The sequence below is a fragment of the Bison bison genome, unplaced genomic scaffold, assembly GCF_000754665.1.
Source record: "Bison bison bison isolate TAMUID 2011002044 unplaced genomic scaffold, Bison_UMD1.0 scf7180017864317, whole genome shotgun sequence".
Lineage (NCBI taxonomy): Eukaryota > Metazoa > Chordata > Mammalia > Artiodactyla > Bovidae > Bison > Bison bison.
The window spans coordinates 1,924,248-1,937,868 of NW_011494889.1; the positions used below are offsets into that span (position 1 = coordinate 1,924,248).

Sequence of the window (13,621 nt, forward strand, 5' to 3'; positions counted from 1 at the left end):
TGAAAGTGAAAGAGGAGAGTGAAAAAAATTGGCTTAAAGCTCAACATTCAAAAAACTAAGATCATGGCATCTGGTCCCATCAGTTCACTTCATGGCAAATAGATGGGGAAACAATGGAAACAGTTACAAACTTTATTTTCTTGGGCTTCAAAATCACTGCAGATGGTGACTGCAGCCATGAAATTAAAAGATGCTTGCTCCTTGGAAGAAAAGCTATAACCAACCTAGACAGCATATTAAAAAGCAGAGACATTTCTTTGCCAACAAAGTTCCATCTAGTCAAAGCTATGGTTTTTCCAGTAGTCATGTATGGATGTGAGAAGAATACTCAGTCGTGTCCAACTCCTAGCGACCCCATGGTCTGCAGCCGACCAGGCTCCTCTGTCCATGGGATTTTCCAGGCAAGAGTACTGGAGTGGGGTGCCATTTCTTTCCCCACATAGCATGAGGTGCAGCCAAAAAATAAATAAAAATGAAAAAAAAAAACAAGAACAAAGCCCTTCATACACTGTCTTGGAAAGATCTCCAAGACATTTTATTAAGTGAAATAATGACAAATAATGGCAAGGTGCCAAACAGTATTTCCTGAATGCTATCTTCAAGGCAAAAAAGAGATACGTATTAGACTATGTTTTAAGATTTGCTTGAATTTGCATAAAGAAATACTGGATGGAATTTAAAAAGGTTGCAAGGAAACAGTAGAATAGATGGAAATATATGGGAAGCCGAATTTTCACTCTGGACCTTTCAGTTGTCATTTTTGAACAGTGTGTAATGAAAATAAAAGTAAAACTACAGTGACACAAAGCTGTGTAAAGGACATCATTTTCATTATATAGATAAGCTGTAAAAAAGTAACAGTAATATTTAAAATCTGCATTAGGCCCCACTGCGCTGTGTTGGACTCTGTCAAGCCTGCAAGGCACTGGGCAAGTATTAATTCCTGTCAATCCCTGACAGGTGCCACATAACACCACCTCTTAATCTCTCCACGATCCACCCACTGTTTAAGCCGCCAGGTCCAAGTCTCATAGGCCACACGGATTGCTGCCATTCAGCCCCGGGCATCCACCTTGGGGCCAAGTTGCAGGCCCAGCGCCAAGGTACCCACTTCGATGCTTGTTGCAGCTCCATCTGGTCCACAGGCCCTCTGGCCCCATACCAAGCACCCTTCAGGAAATTGGACTCAACAAGCCTTTCCGCTCGGTTCATTAAAATCCACCAAGGCAGCGCCGGGCTAACCCAGGGCGGCCTCCACGGCGTCGCCCCAGCACTTTGATGTGAGTTGGATTCGGGGAGTCGGGTTCATTTCCTGCTCCTCCAGCCGCAGGCTTCATCAGCAGCACACGCTCACCATGGTAACGCTCTGGCCTCTTTTGGGAAACTCTCTTTCCTCCAAGCTTAAAACTATTCAAAGGAGGATCTCTCCAAGTCAATCAATTAAAAGATACTTACTAAATACCTTTTTCCAAAGTCAACCCATCTACAACAAGAAGTTGTTAAAAGCGTAAATGTGAAGTTGTGTTTCCCTGAGATGTGTGCTATATTAGGTTAAACATTTCACTTGAAGTAAAAAGGCATAGCACACTTACCAGAACAAGAAGAGGTCAGAACACAACCCCTCTGGGAGCCCTCACCTCGCTCAAAGGCTGAGGACACGGAGGCTGTGGCTTTCAGGGCCTGGGGCACACGAGGATGTGGTACCCGAATGGTTCTCACTGCTTTGTACTCACGCTCCATGAGCTCTGGCTAAGGGGATATTTGCTATACTCATTAAAGGAGAGAACATCGGAAGCATTTAAAATGAATGCCAGTGATCTTCAAAATCATAAAGGTTTCCAGCAGGCTGAAGAGAACAGGTTTGCGGTGCAAGGAGAAAAAAGACAGAGGGGAAATCTCCGGAAAGATAAAGGGCGATGGGGACACGTGGACGCGGAGACTTTGTTTGTTTGGCTGACTTTCAAGCAAGCAGGATTTGTTTCCTCCTGTCTTCGTTTCCAGTTCTATATCCTGCGGCTGTCACCAGCTGGCCGTTTGAAAAGCTGGCGAATTCAATTCAGAGCCATGTTGTCCCTAAAATGTCAGTGTTGTCCAACTCAATGCAGAAACCGTGAGATCCTGGGATCAGGAGGGCTTATGAGATCAACAATGCTAATCTGCTATCAAACAGAACCTTGGTTTCCAACACTTAAGGCTAGAATTTAACAAAACAAAATACATTATTCCTCTAACTTAACTGTGCCTGATTTGGAGGGAATATGGAAGATTGGGAAGTGAAGGTTCTGAATCCCATGATTCCTGGCCTAGGAAAGAAAGCTTGGCTACAAAGCTAGGATTTTTGTTTTCTTACTCATGATAAGAGCATCTATTGTGACGGCAGGTGGCGCTAGTGGTGAAGAATCCGCCTGCAATGCAGAAGACCTAAGGGACGTGGGTCCCATCCCTGGGTCGAGAAGATCCCCTGGAGGAGGAAATGGCAACCCACTCCAGTATTCTTACCTGGAGACTCTCACAGACAGAGGAGCCTGGGCAGGCTGTGGTCCAAGGGGTCACAAAGAGGCTGACATGACTGAAGAAACTTAGCACGCTTAATTGTATACATGTGGCCACTCCACAGGTCGAATCATGTCCATTTACAGGAAACTATTATCAAAACACAGCACAGGGACTCCCCAGCTGGTTCAGTGGCTAAGACTTCGTATTCCCAGTGCAGGAGGCCCACGTCTGATACCTGGTCAGGAAACTAGATCCCCGTGCTGCAACTAAGAGTTTGTATGCCACAGCTAAAGTGCAGCATGCTGCAACTAAAACCCGAAGCAGTCAAATAAATATTAAAAAAAAAAAGGACACAGCTAGCACAGTTATCTGCTGCTGCTGCTGCTGCTGCTAAGTCACTTCAGTCGTATCCGACTCTGTGCGACCCCAGAGACGGCAGCCCACCAGGCTCGCCCGTCCCTGGGATTCTCCAGGCAAGAATACTGGAGTGGGTTGCCATTGCCCTTCTCCGAGCACAGTTATCTACCATATGCCTATAATCCTAGCTTGTGACTCTAGCATTAAAAAGGGTTAAATGAGCATATGGAAAATCTCTTGGTTAAAAGGAACCAAAGGGAGTTCCAGTATTCCAGACCCAGAGTGGAGAGGAGTGCAGTCTCAAAGACCCATACAGGTGAGTGACAGACCTAATGTCGACGGTCAAGTCTAACAGCGTAATCTGATGTTACTCACCACACACACACCTGCCCTCTCCCAAAACAAATAGGACTCTCCCCAGTGACTCACCCAGGGCACCCTGACAGATGTCTGTGCGCGTGGCTCCACCAACGATAAACTGAGGGCTGGGGCACAATTCCTGGAAACAATCAGGGACAAAACACAAGTCACAAAGATGCCCAGTGATGGTGGCACCAAGGGTGAAGGGGCTTGATCGTCACAAAATTCATGGAAGAAACCCAAGGGATCATCTATTGCATGTACCGCATTTTATCGCTGAGGATTCTGAAGCCCAGAGAAGGCAGGAGAGCTGCCCACAGTCACACAGCCAGGGGTGGCAAAGCAGGAGCTGGAGCCCACAGGTCCCCTCGTGAGCAGGCTTTTTATCACTATACATACGGTGTGGGTGTGTGGGTGTGAAGGCGGGGGAGGCAGGAGAAAGGCAAAGGCTGAGATAATGACGGGATAAAATATGATCTCACCGTTCAGACAACACCCCTACTTTTAGGGAGAGGATGAGGCTAATGTTTACACTCTAAGAAAATGCTCTGTGCCCTGCGGACACTCATTGACTCAGTGATGAGGACCCTGTGTGCTGATGGAAACACTGGGGCTTCAGGAAGTGTCTGTCCAGAGAGGAGAACTCAACCTCACTCCCACATCTGCCACATCCCTGCTCATCTATCTCGGAGTGGCACTTGTCACAGGCAAGCTCATAGCCCTAGAGCTCTATTAGGGCACAAGAAGGCATCCTGTAGGCCTTCTTTCTTTCTGGTTTACCCAGCAAGGATGTACTCAATGCCTGTTCTATACATGGTACTGCTGCTGCTGCTGCTGCTAAATTGCTTCAGTTGTGTCCGACTCTGTGTGACCCCATAGACGGCAGCCCATCAGGCTCCCCCGTCCCTGGGATTCTCCAGGCAAGAACACTGGAGTGGGTTGCCATTTCCTTCTCCAATGCATGAAAGTGAAAAGTGAAAGTCAAGTCGCTCAGTCGTGTCCGACTCTTCACGATCCCATGGACTGCAGCCTACCAGGATCCCCTGTCCATGGGATTCTCCAGGCAAGAACACTGGAGTGGGTTGCCATTTCCTTCTCCAATGCATGAAAGTGAAAAGTGAAAGTGAAGTCGACTCCCAGCGACCCCGTGGACTGCAGCCCACCAGGCTCCTCGGTCCATGGGATTTTCCAGGCAAGAGTAGTGGAGTGGGGTGCCATTGCCTTCTCCAATACATGGTACTAGTTGCTCCATATCGGGCAGGGGAAAGATGGGAGCGTGGTGACACAGAGGGAAAGAACACACGTGGTTCTTGGCCTCAGAGTGCCTTCAGCCTACGTGGGAAACCGAGATAGACATTCATGGTAAAAATCAGAGGAAAGGGACTTCCCTGGCAGGTCAGTGGTTAGGACTCTGTGCTTCCACTGTAGGGGGCTCGGATTGGATCCCTGGTTGGGGAACTAAGATCCTGCAAGCCATGCAACATGGCCAAAAAATAAAAATAATAAATAAAAATTTTCTTTAAAAAAATCAGAGGAAAAGCCTAGTGCCTAATACTGCCATGTAGACCACAGAAAACAAAAGGAGAAAAGGGAGAAATGCCCATGAGGGATTATGCCTGAAAGACTTATTAGATGGGAGATGATGCCTGTGCGTGAGAAAAGCAGAATCTAGGACAAGCTAGTGGTACTAGTCCCGGGTGGCACTAGTGGTAAGAATCTGCCTGCAGTGCAGGAGACATAAGAGACAAAGGTTTGATCCCTGGGGGGGAAGATCCCCTGGAGGAGGGCATGGCAACCCACTGCAGTTTTCTTGCCTGGAGAATCCCATGGACAGAGGAGCCAAGTAGGCTACAGTCCATCGTGTTGCAAAGAGTTGGACATGACTGAAATGACTTAGCAGATGTGAAGACTGGTTCCCAAAGGAGAGGTGGGTCTGCCTCACCACCAGGAGCACTCTTAGGGGGAAAGGGTGGAACCCCAAGGGACAAAAAGGAAGCCAGCCTGGTTTTGCTACATCAGGGACTGTCTGACCACAAAGAATGGGAAATATTTCCATCTTACTCCATGAGTGACTGTGTGCTAAGTCACTTCAGTCATGTCCGACTATTTGTGACCCCACGGACTGTAGCCTGCCAGCCTCCTCTGTCCATGGGATTCTCCAGGCAAGCATACTGGAATGAGTTGCCATGCCCTCCTCCATGGGATCTTCCAACCCAGGGATTGAACCTGAGTCTCTCATGTCTCCTGCATTGGCAAGCAGGTTCTTTACCACTAGCGCTACCTGGGAAGCCCATCTTACTCCATAGAGATAAAGAAATGGTGGATCAAAAAGGAAAGAAGAAGCAAGAGAATGATGGGTTGAAGGCAGACAGAGAGAGTGGGTGTGCAGCCATAAGCTGGGATTCTGGGGTTCTGGGACCATGAGGGGCGGAGGCTTCTGAGTGGCAGCCCTAACACCCTTGAATAAAGCTCCTGCCTAAATGGGCAGAGATAGAGCCTTTGGGCTGACTTTTTTTTTTTCTTCCAAATATTAAAAAAAAAAAAAAATCATTAACTTGTTTTTTATTTAAGAAGTGTATGCCCATGGGTAAAAAAAAAATGTAACAGCAAATAATGCTATAAAAACAAAAAAACTCCTTTCATTTTAGATTCCTTGCTGTTAACATTTCCTGTATACCCTTCTAGAAACTCTTTTGATGTAAAAGCATATTAACATATATATGGCTTCCCTGGTGGCTCAGATGGTAAAGACTCTACCTGCAATGCAGGAGACCCAGATTCAATCCCTGGATTGGGAAGATCCTCTGGAGAAGAGAATGGCTACCCACTCCAGTATTCTTGCCTGGAGAATTCCATGGACAGGGGAGCCTGGTGGGCTACAGTCCATGGCATCACAAAGAGTTGGACACGACTGAGTGACTAACACGTTATACATATACATTTTCTATCTTGTATGTCTTTGCTCAGCACATATAGAGCTTTATCATTTCATTGTAAGTACCGTGAGTTATTTAGCCAGCCTTCCAAAGATGGAGCATAGTTCTGCTTGTTTGTTTCAACCTCTAGTGGCAACTTTTTGTTTTTTTTAATTTGTCTGCACCAGGTCTTAGTTGCAGCATGTAGGATCTAGTTCCCTGCTGCAGCTAAGTCACTTCAGTCGTGTCCGACTCTATGCGACCCCAGAGACTGCAGCCCACCAGGCTCCCCCGTCCCTGGGATTCTCCAGGCAAGAACACTGGAGTGGGCTGCCATTTCCTTCTCCAATGCATGAAAGTGAAAAGTGAAAGCCAAGTCGCTCAGTCGGGTCCGACTCTTCACGACCCCATGGACTGCAGCCTACCAGGCTCCTCCGTCCATGGGATCCTCCAGACAAGGGTACTGGAGTGGGGTGCCATTGCTAGTTCCCTGACCAGGGGTTAAACCTGGGGCCAGTGCATTGGGAGCACGGAGTCTTAACCACTGGATCACCAACTGTCCCTCTAGCGGCAATTTACAGACAGAAGTGGCATGAGCCAAACTAGGGGTTCTAAAAGTGGGCAGCAGCAAATTCTAATCCCAAGTGATCAAGAATATCCCAGAGTCCAGACATCCTCTCTTTGTGGGCAGAAGGTAGAGAGATTTGAAATTTTAATTAATAGAAATGGAGAGACAAAAAGAAATGTTGAATGTAATCTGTTTGTTTTTAAAAAAAAAAAACAAACAAAGGGAGGGCTGAGAGCATGCTGAACAGAGGTTGGGCAGAATCTCTGCTTAAAAACCTTCTTTAAAGAGTCTCCAGCACCTCATCTCCCGTCCATCCGTCAGTCTCCTGAAGCCGGGCTCCAGTCTCCCAGGGCTCCATGAAACTCCTCTCACCTGAGTCACCAGCACTCACAGGTTGAGCTTCGGTCTCCTCCGTCTCACTGCTCTTTACACTTGATACTCTTGCCTGTTCCCACCTTCTGAAACCCTCCTCTCTTGGCGTCTGTATCCTCAGTCGGTCTTGACTTTCTCACCTCTCTACTCCTTGTCAAGTCTCCTTCAAGAGTTCCTCTGCTCTGTTCATCCTCAGGACCAGGGAGCCCCTGAGCTGGGTCCTCAGTCCTGGGCATGACCCCATCTCATAGAGCAATAACATGCCTGAAGCCTTCTCCCTGGGTGACGCCATCCAGACCTGTGGCTTCAGTTACTAACTATAGAATATGCTGATGCTCCCAAAGCACTCCCCCGAGCTGTACGTTCAATTACCCATGTCACACTGTCTATATGGTAGAAGCGCACTAGACTCATACCTAATAGGTCTACCAAGCTCAGCTAAAATGTAAGTTTGGCTTGGAAAACAGAGTGGTTTGCAAAGGCTAGAGACAACAGAAAGCGTTATAAGCAGAGTGGTGCTAAGGGGTTCCTGTGTGTGCCCGCTAAGTCACTTTCAGTTCAGTTCAGTTCAGTTGCTCAGTCGTGTCTGACTCTTTGCGACCCGTGTCTAACTCTTTGCACCTCTATGGATCATAGCCTGCTAGGTTCCTCTGACCATGGGATTTTCCAGGCAAGAATACTGGAGTGGGTTGCCATGCCCTCCTGCAGGGAATTTTCCCAACCCAGGGATCAAATACACGTTTTCTTATGGTTCCTGCATTGGCAGGTGGGTTCTTTACCACTAGAGCCAGCTGGAAAGCCCAAGAGGGTTCCGAGGTGATGGACTGCTCATTTGATTACATGTTATTCACTAGCATAACTCAAAATATACACCACCACCCCCCAAGAGAAAACTACCAGGAAATTCCCTGACTTATATGTTGTATGAATCTCTCAGGGGCCACAGAATGTCCTTAGCCTTGCAAGGAGATCACATCTCAGCATTATGCCTGAAGAATATTCCCAAAGTCTTCTCTCCATTACTAACTTTCTATCAGAACTCAGATCAGATCAGAGATACAAAGTAACTTGGCAGTCAAAGACGTTTAAAAGAGGCAAGCCCCTGCAAAGAGGCAGGCTCCCAACTCCCTACACTTGGGACACTATATTTTCTTCTTTAAGAACAAACATGTCTTTTTAGCAATAATGTTTACAATTTCTCTGATAATCAAAACACACCACAAACTCAATTACTCAAGCATCCTATCAGCCTCTGATGAACAGTCACAAGAGAACCACCGGTATTAGTAATAAATTCAAGGTAGGAAGTGATTTAAATCACACTCTCAGTGACTTGATGACTTGGAAATGCTGCTCCCCAGGATATTAGTCCATGTCTGGTAATCTATGTTTGGCAATTCAGGAGCCCTGGCTGTGCACTTCCGGGAAACCCAATGATGCTGTGACATTCATCAGCAGCAGCATTGATTATGCCCATGGGACTCAGCCCAGCACTCCTGTCCCTCTAGGGTCTGGCCCCATTTGACGTTTCCAGGCTTGCTGTCTGCTTCCCACGGTGCTCTCTCTCCTCTGACTACAGGCCACTGTCGTCCTCTGAACGAGCTCTGAATGCACATCCACGGCCCTGTGCCTCTGCCCACACCGTGCCTTCTCGGTCTTGATCATGACCCTCTTCTTTCACCAACATGCCCTCCCACCTTCAGATGTCTGCAGTAATTAACCTGCCCCAATCCCACAGTCACTTTCACTGTTTCTGCCCTGAACTCCTGTACACTGTGTCCATATTCATATTTCACTCTCTGGACATTTTGTCTTACGGTAATAGCTAGAGACAGCTCATAGAATCAAGCATCTATTACATGCCAGGCACTGGGCTAAATTCATCCTCTCATTCAAACTTCCCAATAACCCAATGAGATAACTCATATTCTTCTTCTCCTTTTTTTTTTGGCCAAATTGCATGGCATGTGGGATGTGGAATCTTAGCTCCCTGACTAAGGATTGAACCCACATCCCTCGCAGTGGAAGCACAGAGTCTTAACCACTGGACTGCCAGAGAAGTCCCATGTTATTCCCATTTTATAGACAAGGAAACTGAGTCCTGGGGAGGTCAGTAACTTAGCCACACAGCTAATAAATGGCAGAGAGGGAACCAGAATCCTGACCCACCTGTTGCCCAAACCCAAGCTTTTGGCCATTCTGCTATTGGTCCACTATTTGACTGTCTCCCCGGCTAGCAAAACTTCACAAAGGCTCCATGCTAGCATCTGTACATGACCAGCACTCAATAAATCAAGGCTGAGTTGAAAATTCCCAAATTCATTCACCTAAGCGGCAGGCAGAGTGGAAGCCCCACACTGAGGCCTCGCCCCCTCATCCTTATCCAAACCTCCCAAAGGTCAACCCAGCAGGTTTTTCTTAACTGGAGTTGGCTGTTCCATGAGTGCTTACCATGCAGCTGACACTGTCCCACTTCTCTCTCTCTCTGTATTTCTCCTTAGGATCAATAAACTTCTTAATTACAGAAAGGGAAAAAAAAAAAAAGGACAGAGAAGAAAACCATCGATTGGGCCAAACTGGGGCCTGCACACACTGAGCATCCCTCAAACCACAGAGGCTGGGCTGGGCATCAACCCAGGGCCATGGGGAAGTTGGGAGATGAGAAGCCGCTTCTAGAATCCCAGGGACGGCGGAGCCTGGTGGGCTGCTGTCTACGGGGTTGCACAGAGTCGGACACGACTGATGCGACTTAGCGGCGGCGGCAGCAGCAAGAAAAAGAAAAGAAGGAAGGAAGGAAAGATGGAAGAAAGAGAGAGTGGGAAGGGGAAGAAGAGAGGGGAGGGAGGGAAAAAGGCAAATGAACTCATTGATGCACCTCATTTTTGGACACCCTGATCTTCTTGCAGGCCCTTGAGAGACCTCAAGGAAGAAGGAAATGAAGCATTTGGGAACAGGCTGATTTTCCCAGATCCTGAGGCACATCTCTAATAACAGAATCAGGGTCATTACCAACTCAGGAGCCTATTCAAAAACCTGTAAGATCGTAGAGGATAAAGCTGGGTCCTATAGCATGCCAAGTGATGTGTGAGCACAACCTAGCCGAAACCAGCCGTGTGAGAATCCTTACTGATGACTGGGAATGGAGAGGGTAAATTTTGACAGGCTTTTATTCACTCATCTGAAAACTCTCAATAATGGGAGTACTTAGGTTTCACATTAATCAGGTTCTACTTACTACCTCATCGTCTGGATTTTATAGCATTTTGCTGACAGGCACAAATCAGCACTCCATTCTGAAATTACCAAATTTATGTGGATAGTGAGGCCAGGTGAAGACACAGTCTAGGGCAGAACGTGGTTGAGGAGGTGAGCGCTCTAAGAATTTCACATGAAGGAGGGACTTTCCTGGTGGTCCAGCGGCCAAGACTCTGTGCTCCCAAAGCAGGGGGCCCAGGTTCCATCCCTGCTCAGGGAAGTAGATCCCACATGCCGCAATTAAGCGTTTACATGCCACAACTAAAGAGCCTGCATGCCACAACTAAGTCCTGGCACACACAAATATATATATATACATATATATATATATATACACACACACACATATATATATACACAAATATATATATACACACACACATATATATACACACAAATATATATATTGCTAAGTCGCTTCAGCTGTGTCCAACTCTGTGCGACCCCATAGACGGCAGCCCACCAGGCTCCCCCGTCCCTGGGATTCTCCAGGCAAGAACACTGGAGTGGGTTGCCATTTCCTTCTCCAGTGCATGAAAATGAAATGTTAAAGTGAAGTCACTCAGTCGTGTCGAACTCTTAGCGACCCCATGGACTGCAACCTACCAGGCTCCTCCGTCCATGGGATTTCCCAGGCAAGAGTACTGGAGTGGGGTGCCATCACCTTCTCTGAAATATATATATATACACACACAAATATATATATATGTACACATAGGCTTCCCTGGTGGCTCAGATGGTAAAGAATCCACCTGCAGTGCAGGAGAGCTGGGTTCAATCCCTGGGTTGGGAAGATCCCCTGGAGGACAGCATGGCAACCCACTCCACTAGTCTTGCCTGAAGAATCCCCAGGGACAGAGGAGCTTGGCAGGCTATAGTCCATGGGGTCACAAAGAGCAGGACACGAATGAGCAACTAAGCACAGTATATATATATATATGGAATTTCAAACAAAGGAGAAACACTAGGCAAAGGCTAACGATATCTGACTTTGGTCACCAAATGAAGCTTTCTCCCCTCCCACCTTACCCATCTCGCCTGCCCCAGGCTCCCTGGGGCCCTTCATCCCACTTGAATGCATCCTCTTCCCTTTCCATCATTCAGTCTTAACACCCAGGGTCCCGCACCCATGGTTTATGTCTCTGTTATCATTTCCTTCATTCTGCCCAGGATGTCAGTCCTTTATTCAGTTGTCTGCCTTCCCACAACATCCATCAGAGCTGAGACCACAGTTGATCCCTCAGTTTCTCCCCAACCACCTTCCCAAACAGGGCAGAGCCAACGCCTGGCCCAAAACAGGCCTAAAAAAAGAAAAAAAAAAAAACCATCTGTTGAAATGAAACATGGCTGTCAACTCCTGACATTAGACTATAAACCCAACCTGGATTTTGCAAACATCTCAAAGTACCCAGATAGGCTCCAGAGAGGGGTGGGAAATGGCCATGGAAGGGCTGGAGGGAGGCCAGGCCAAGGAGTTACGCTCAGAGGCGGTGCTCAGTCATGTCCAACTCTTTGCAACCCCATGGACTGTAGCCCACCAGGCTCCTCCGCCCATGGGATTTTCCAAGCAAGAATACTGGAGTGGGATGCCACTTCCTTCTCCAGGAGAGGTAACTGTTTTGTAAAACTGATAGGATGAAAACAGAAAGGGAAGAGATTGCTGGAGGTAAGGGATGATTCTGATCCCAGGATTCCAATCTAACTTGTCTGGTTCCAAAACCCATGCATACTCTTCCCTCTATACTTTATTGTCTCTGAAAAAAAAATTTTAAGTGGGGGTGCGGAGGGGGGCGGTTGTCTGAAATACGGGATCCAGGAACACAGGGTCAAGAATCATAATTTCTTCCTCAACTACTGCCCAGAAGCGAGGGACCTCCATCCTGACTCTCAGCAGCAAGCCCACCTCCTTACCATGGGCCGCTTCCAGACAACGCCTTGAGTTCGAGGGGAGCAAGGTCCGAGATCCTTGTAGCCCAAAGCTGACGGGCACGCTGGGAACTCTGGGTCCTTAAATAGGAGCCCCGAGTCCAAGCACTGCTGCCTCAAGGTCTCGAAGTCCTGGCCCAAGTACCTCACAGCCTTCTGGCTGGAGCCAAGGCCTTTGGCGGCTGCACGCTGCCGGGCTACTCGGGCCGCCAGGGCTGCCATGGCTGAGGGCTCAGTGGGGTAGACAGAGGGCAGGGCTGCTCCGTGCTCTCAGAGACCTGCCCCCCTGGGAGGGAAGCTATAAGGCATCGTGAAGCAGGGGAGGGGCAGGTGGAGCAGGTAAACATTTCACCTGAGGGCCCCCGCCCCATTGGCCCCCCTGCTCCAGAGGGCAGTGAGTCAGGGCCAGGAGCAAATATGTACCCAGGGTGCAGGTGAACCTGCCCTGCCCTCCCCTTCTGCCTTTCAGCAGACAGTTTGGAGGCTGGGAACCTTCCAGGGCCCCTCCCACACCATAAGCCTAAGACATTCTTGAGGATCACAGTCACCCAGCCCCATCTCTTTGCAAGACCTGCTTACCCGTCATTGGCACCATCAGCTGAGATGAGAAGGCCTATTGGGTAGCTTAAGGCCAGTATTTACCAAAGAACTGGTTCTCAGCAGAAGGGAAAGGGGTTGGAGGGGTCACCCTTCTTTCCAGAAAAGTTTGGCTACATATTTTCTAGAAAGATAGAAATATCAGAGAAGGGTGAGTCATGGAAAGCATCAGTAACCCCAAGCAAAGGGGCCCCACCTATGAGTGAAGGGTTTGGCCTTTTCCTGGGCATCTATCCCATCTCCACCAGTCATTAGCTCTGTCACCTGGGGCAAGTCATTTAACCTCTCATCCCCTCAATTTTCTCCCCTGTAAAATAGAAGGTAATAGTAGGACCTACCTTATATAGGGTTGTTTGGAAGGGTGATGAGATAGGACATAGAACTTGCTTAGAAGAGTACATAAGAAGCACTCAGTAAATAATCCGTCATCATTATTCCTGGGAACCAGGACCAGAAAGAGAAGGCCTGAGGATCAAGAGCTGTGGGTTCTGTGGATAGCTTTTAAAAGCCATCCTTGCCGCAAAAAGCAAGGAGCTGGGTTTCCCATACAGAGCCTTAAGAAAGGTGCAGAGCCTGCTGACACTGCTTTCTGCGCAGTGAAGGCCGTCAGTCTTCTAACCTATGTAACTGTGCTGTGCTTAGTCGCTCAGGCATGTCCGACTCTTGCGACCCCATAGACTGTGGCCTGCCAGGCTCCTCTGTCCATGGAGTTCTCCAGGCAAGAAAGAATACTGGAGTGGGTTGCCATTTCCTTCTCCAATGTAACTATAGAAAC

General features: G+C 48.0%; 1 protein-coding gene across 1 annotated transcript in view; it reads right to left on the bottom strand.

Moving 5' to 3' along the window:
* Nucleotides 1-12,471, bottom strand: part of CAPN8 (calpain 8) — a 69,163-nt gene extending 56,692 nt beyond the window's left edge. The window contains exons 1-2 of the mRNA XM_010852838.1: nucleotides 12,235-12,471; nucleotides 3,283-3,352 (exon numbers count right to left, since the gene is read on the bottom strand). Coding sequence (XP_010851140.1) covers nucleotides 3,283-3,352; nucleotides 12,235-12,471 — 307 coding nt within the window. The remainder of the gene's footprint in view (nucleotides 1-3,282; nucleotides 3,353-12,234) is intronic.
* Between the last annotated feature and the right edge of the window lie 1,150 nt (nucleotides 12,472-13,621).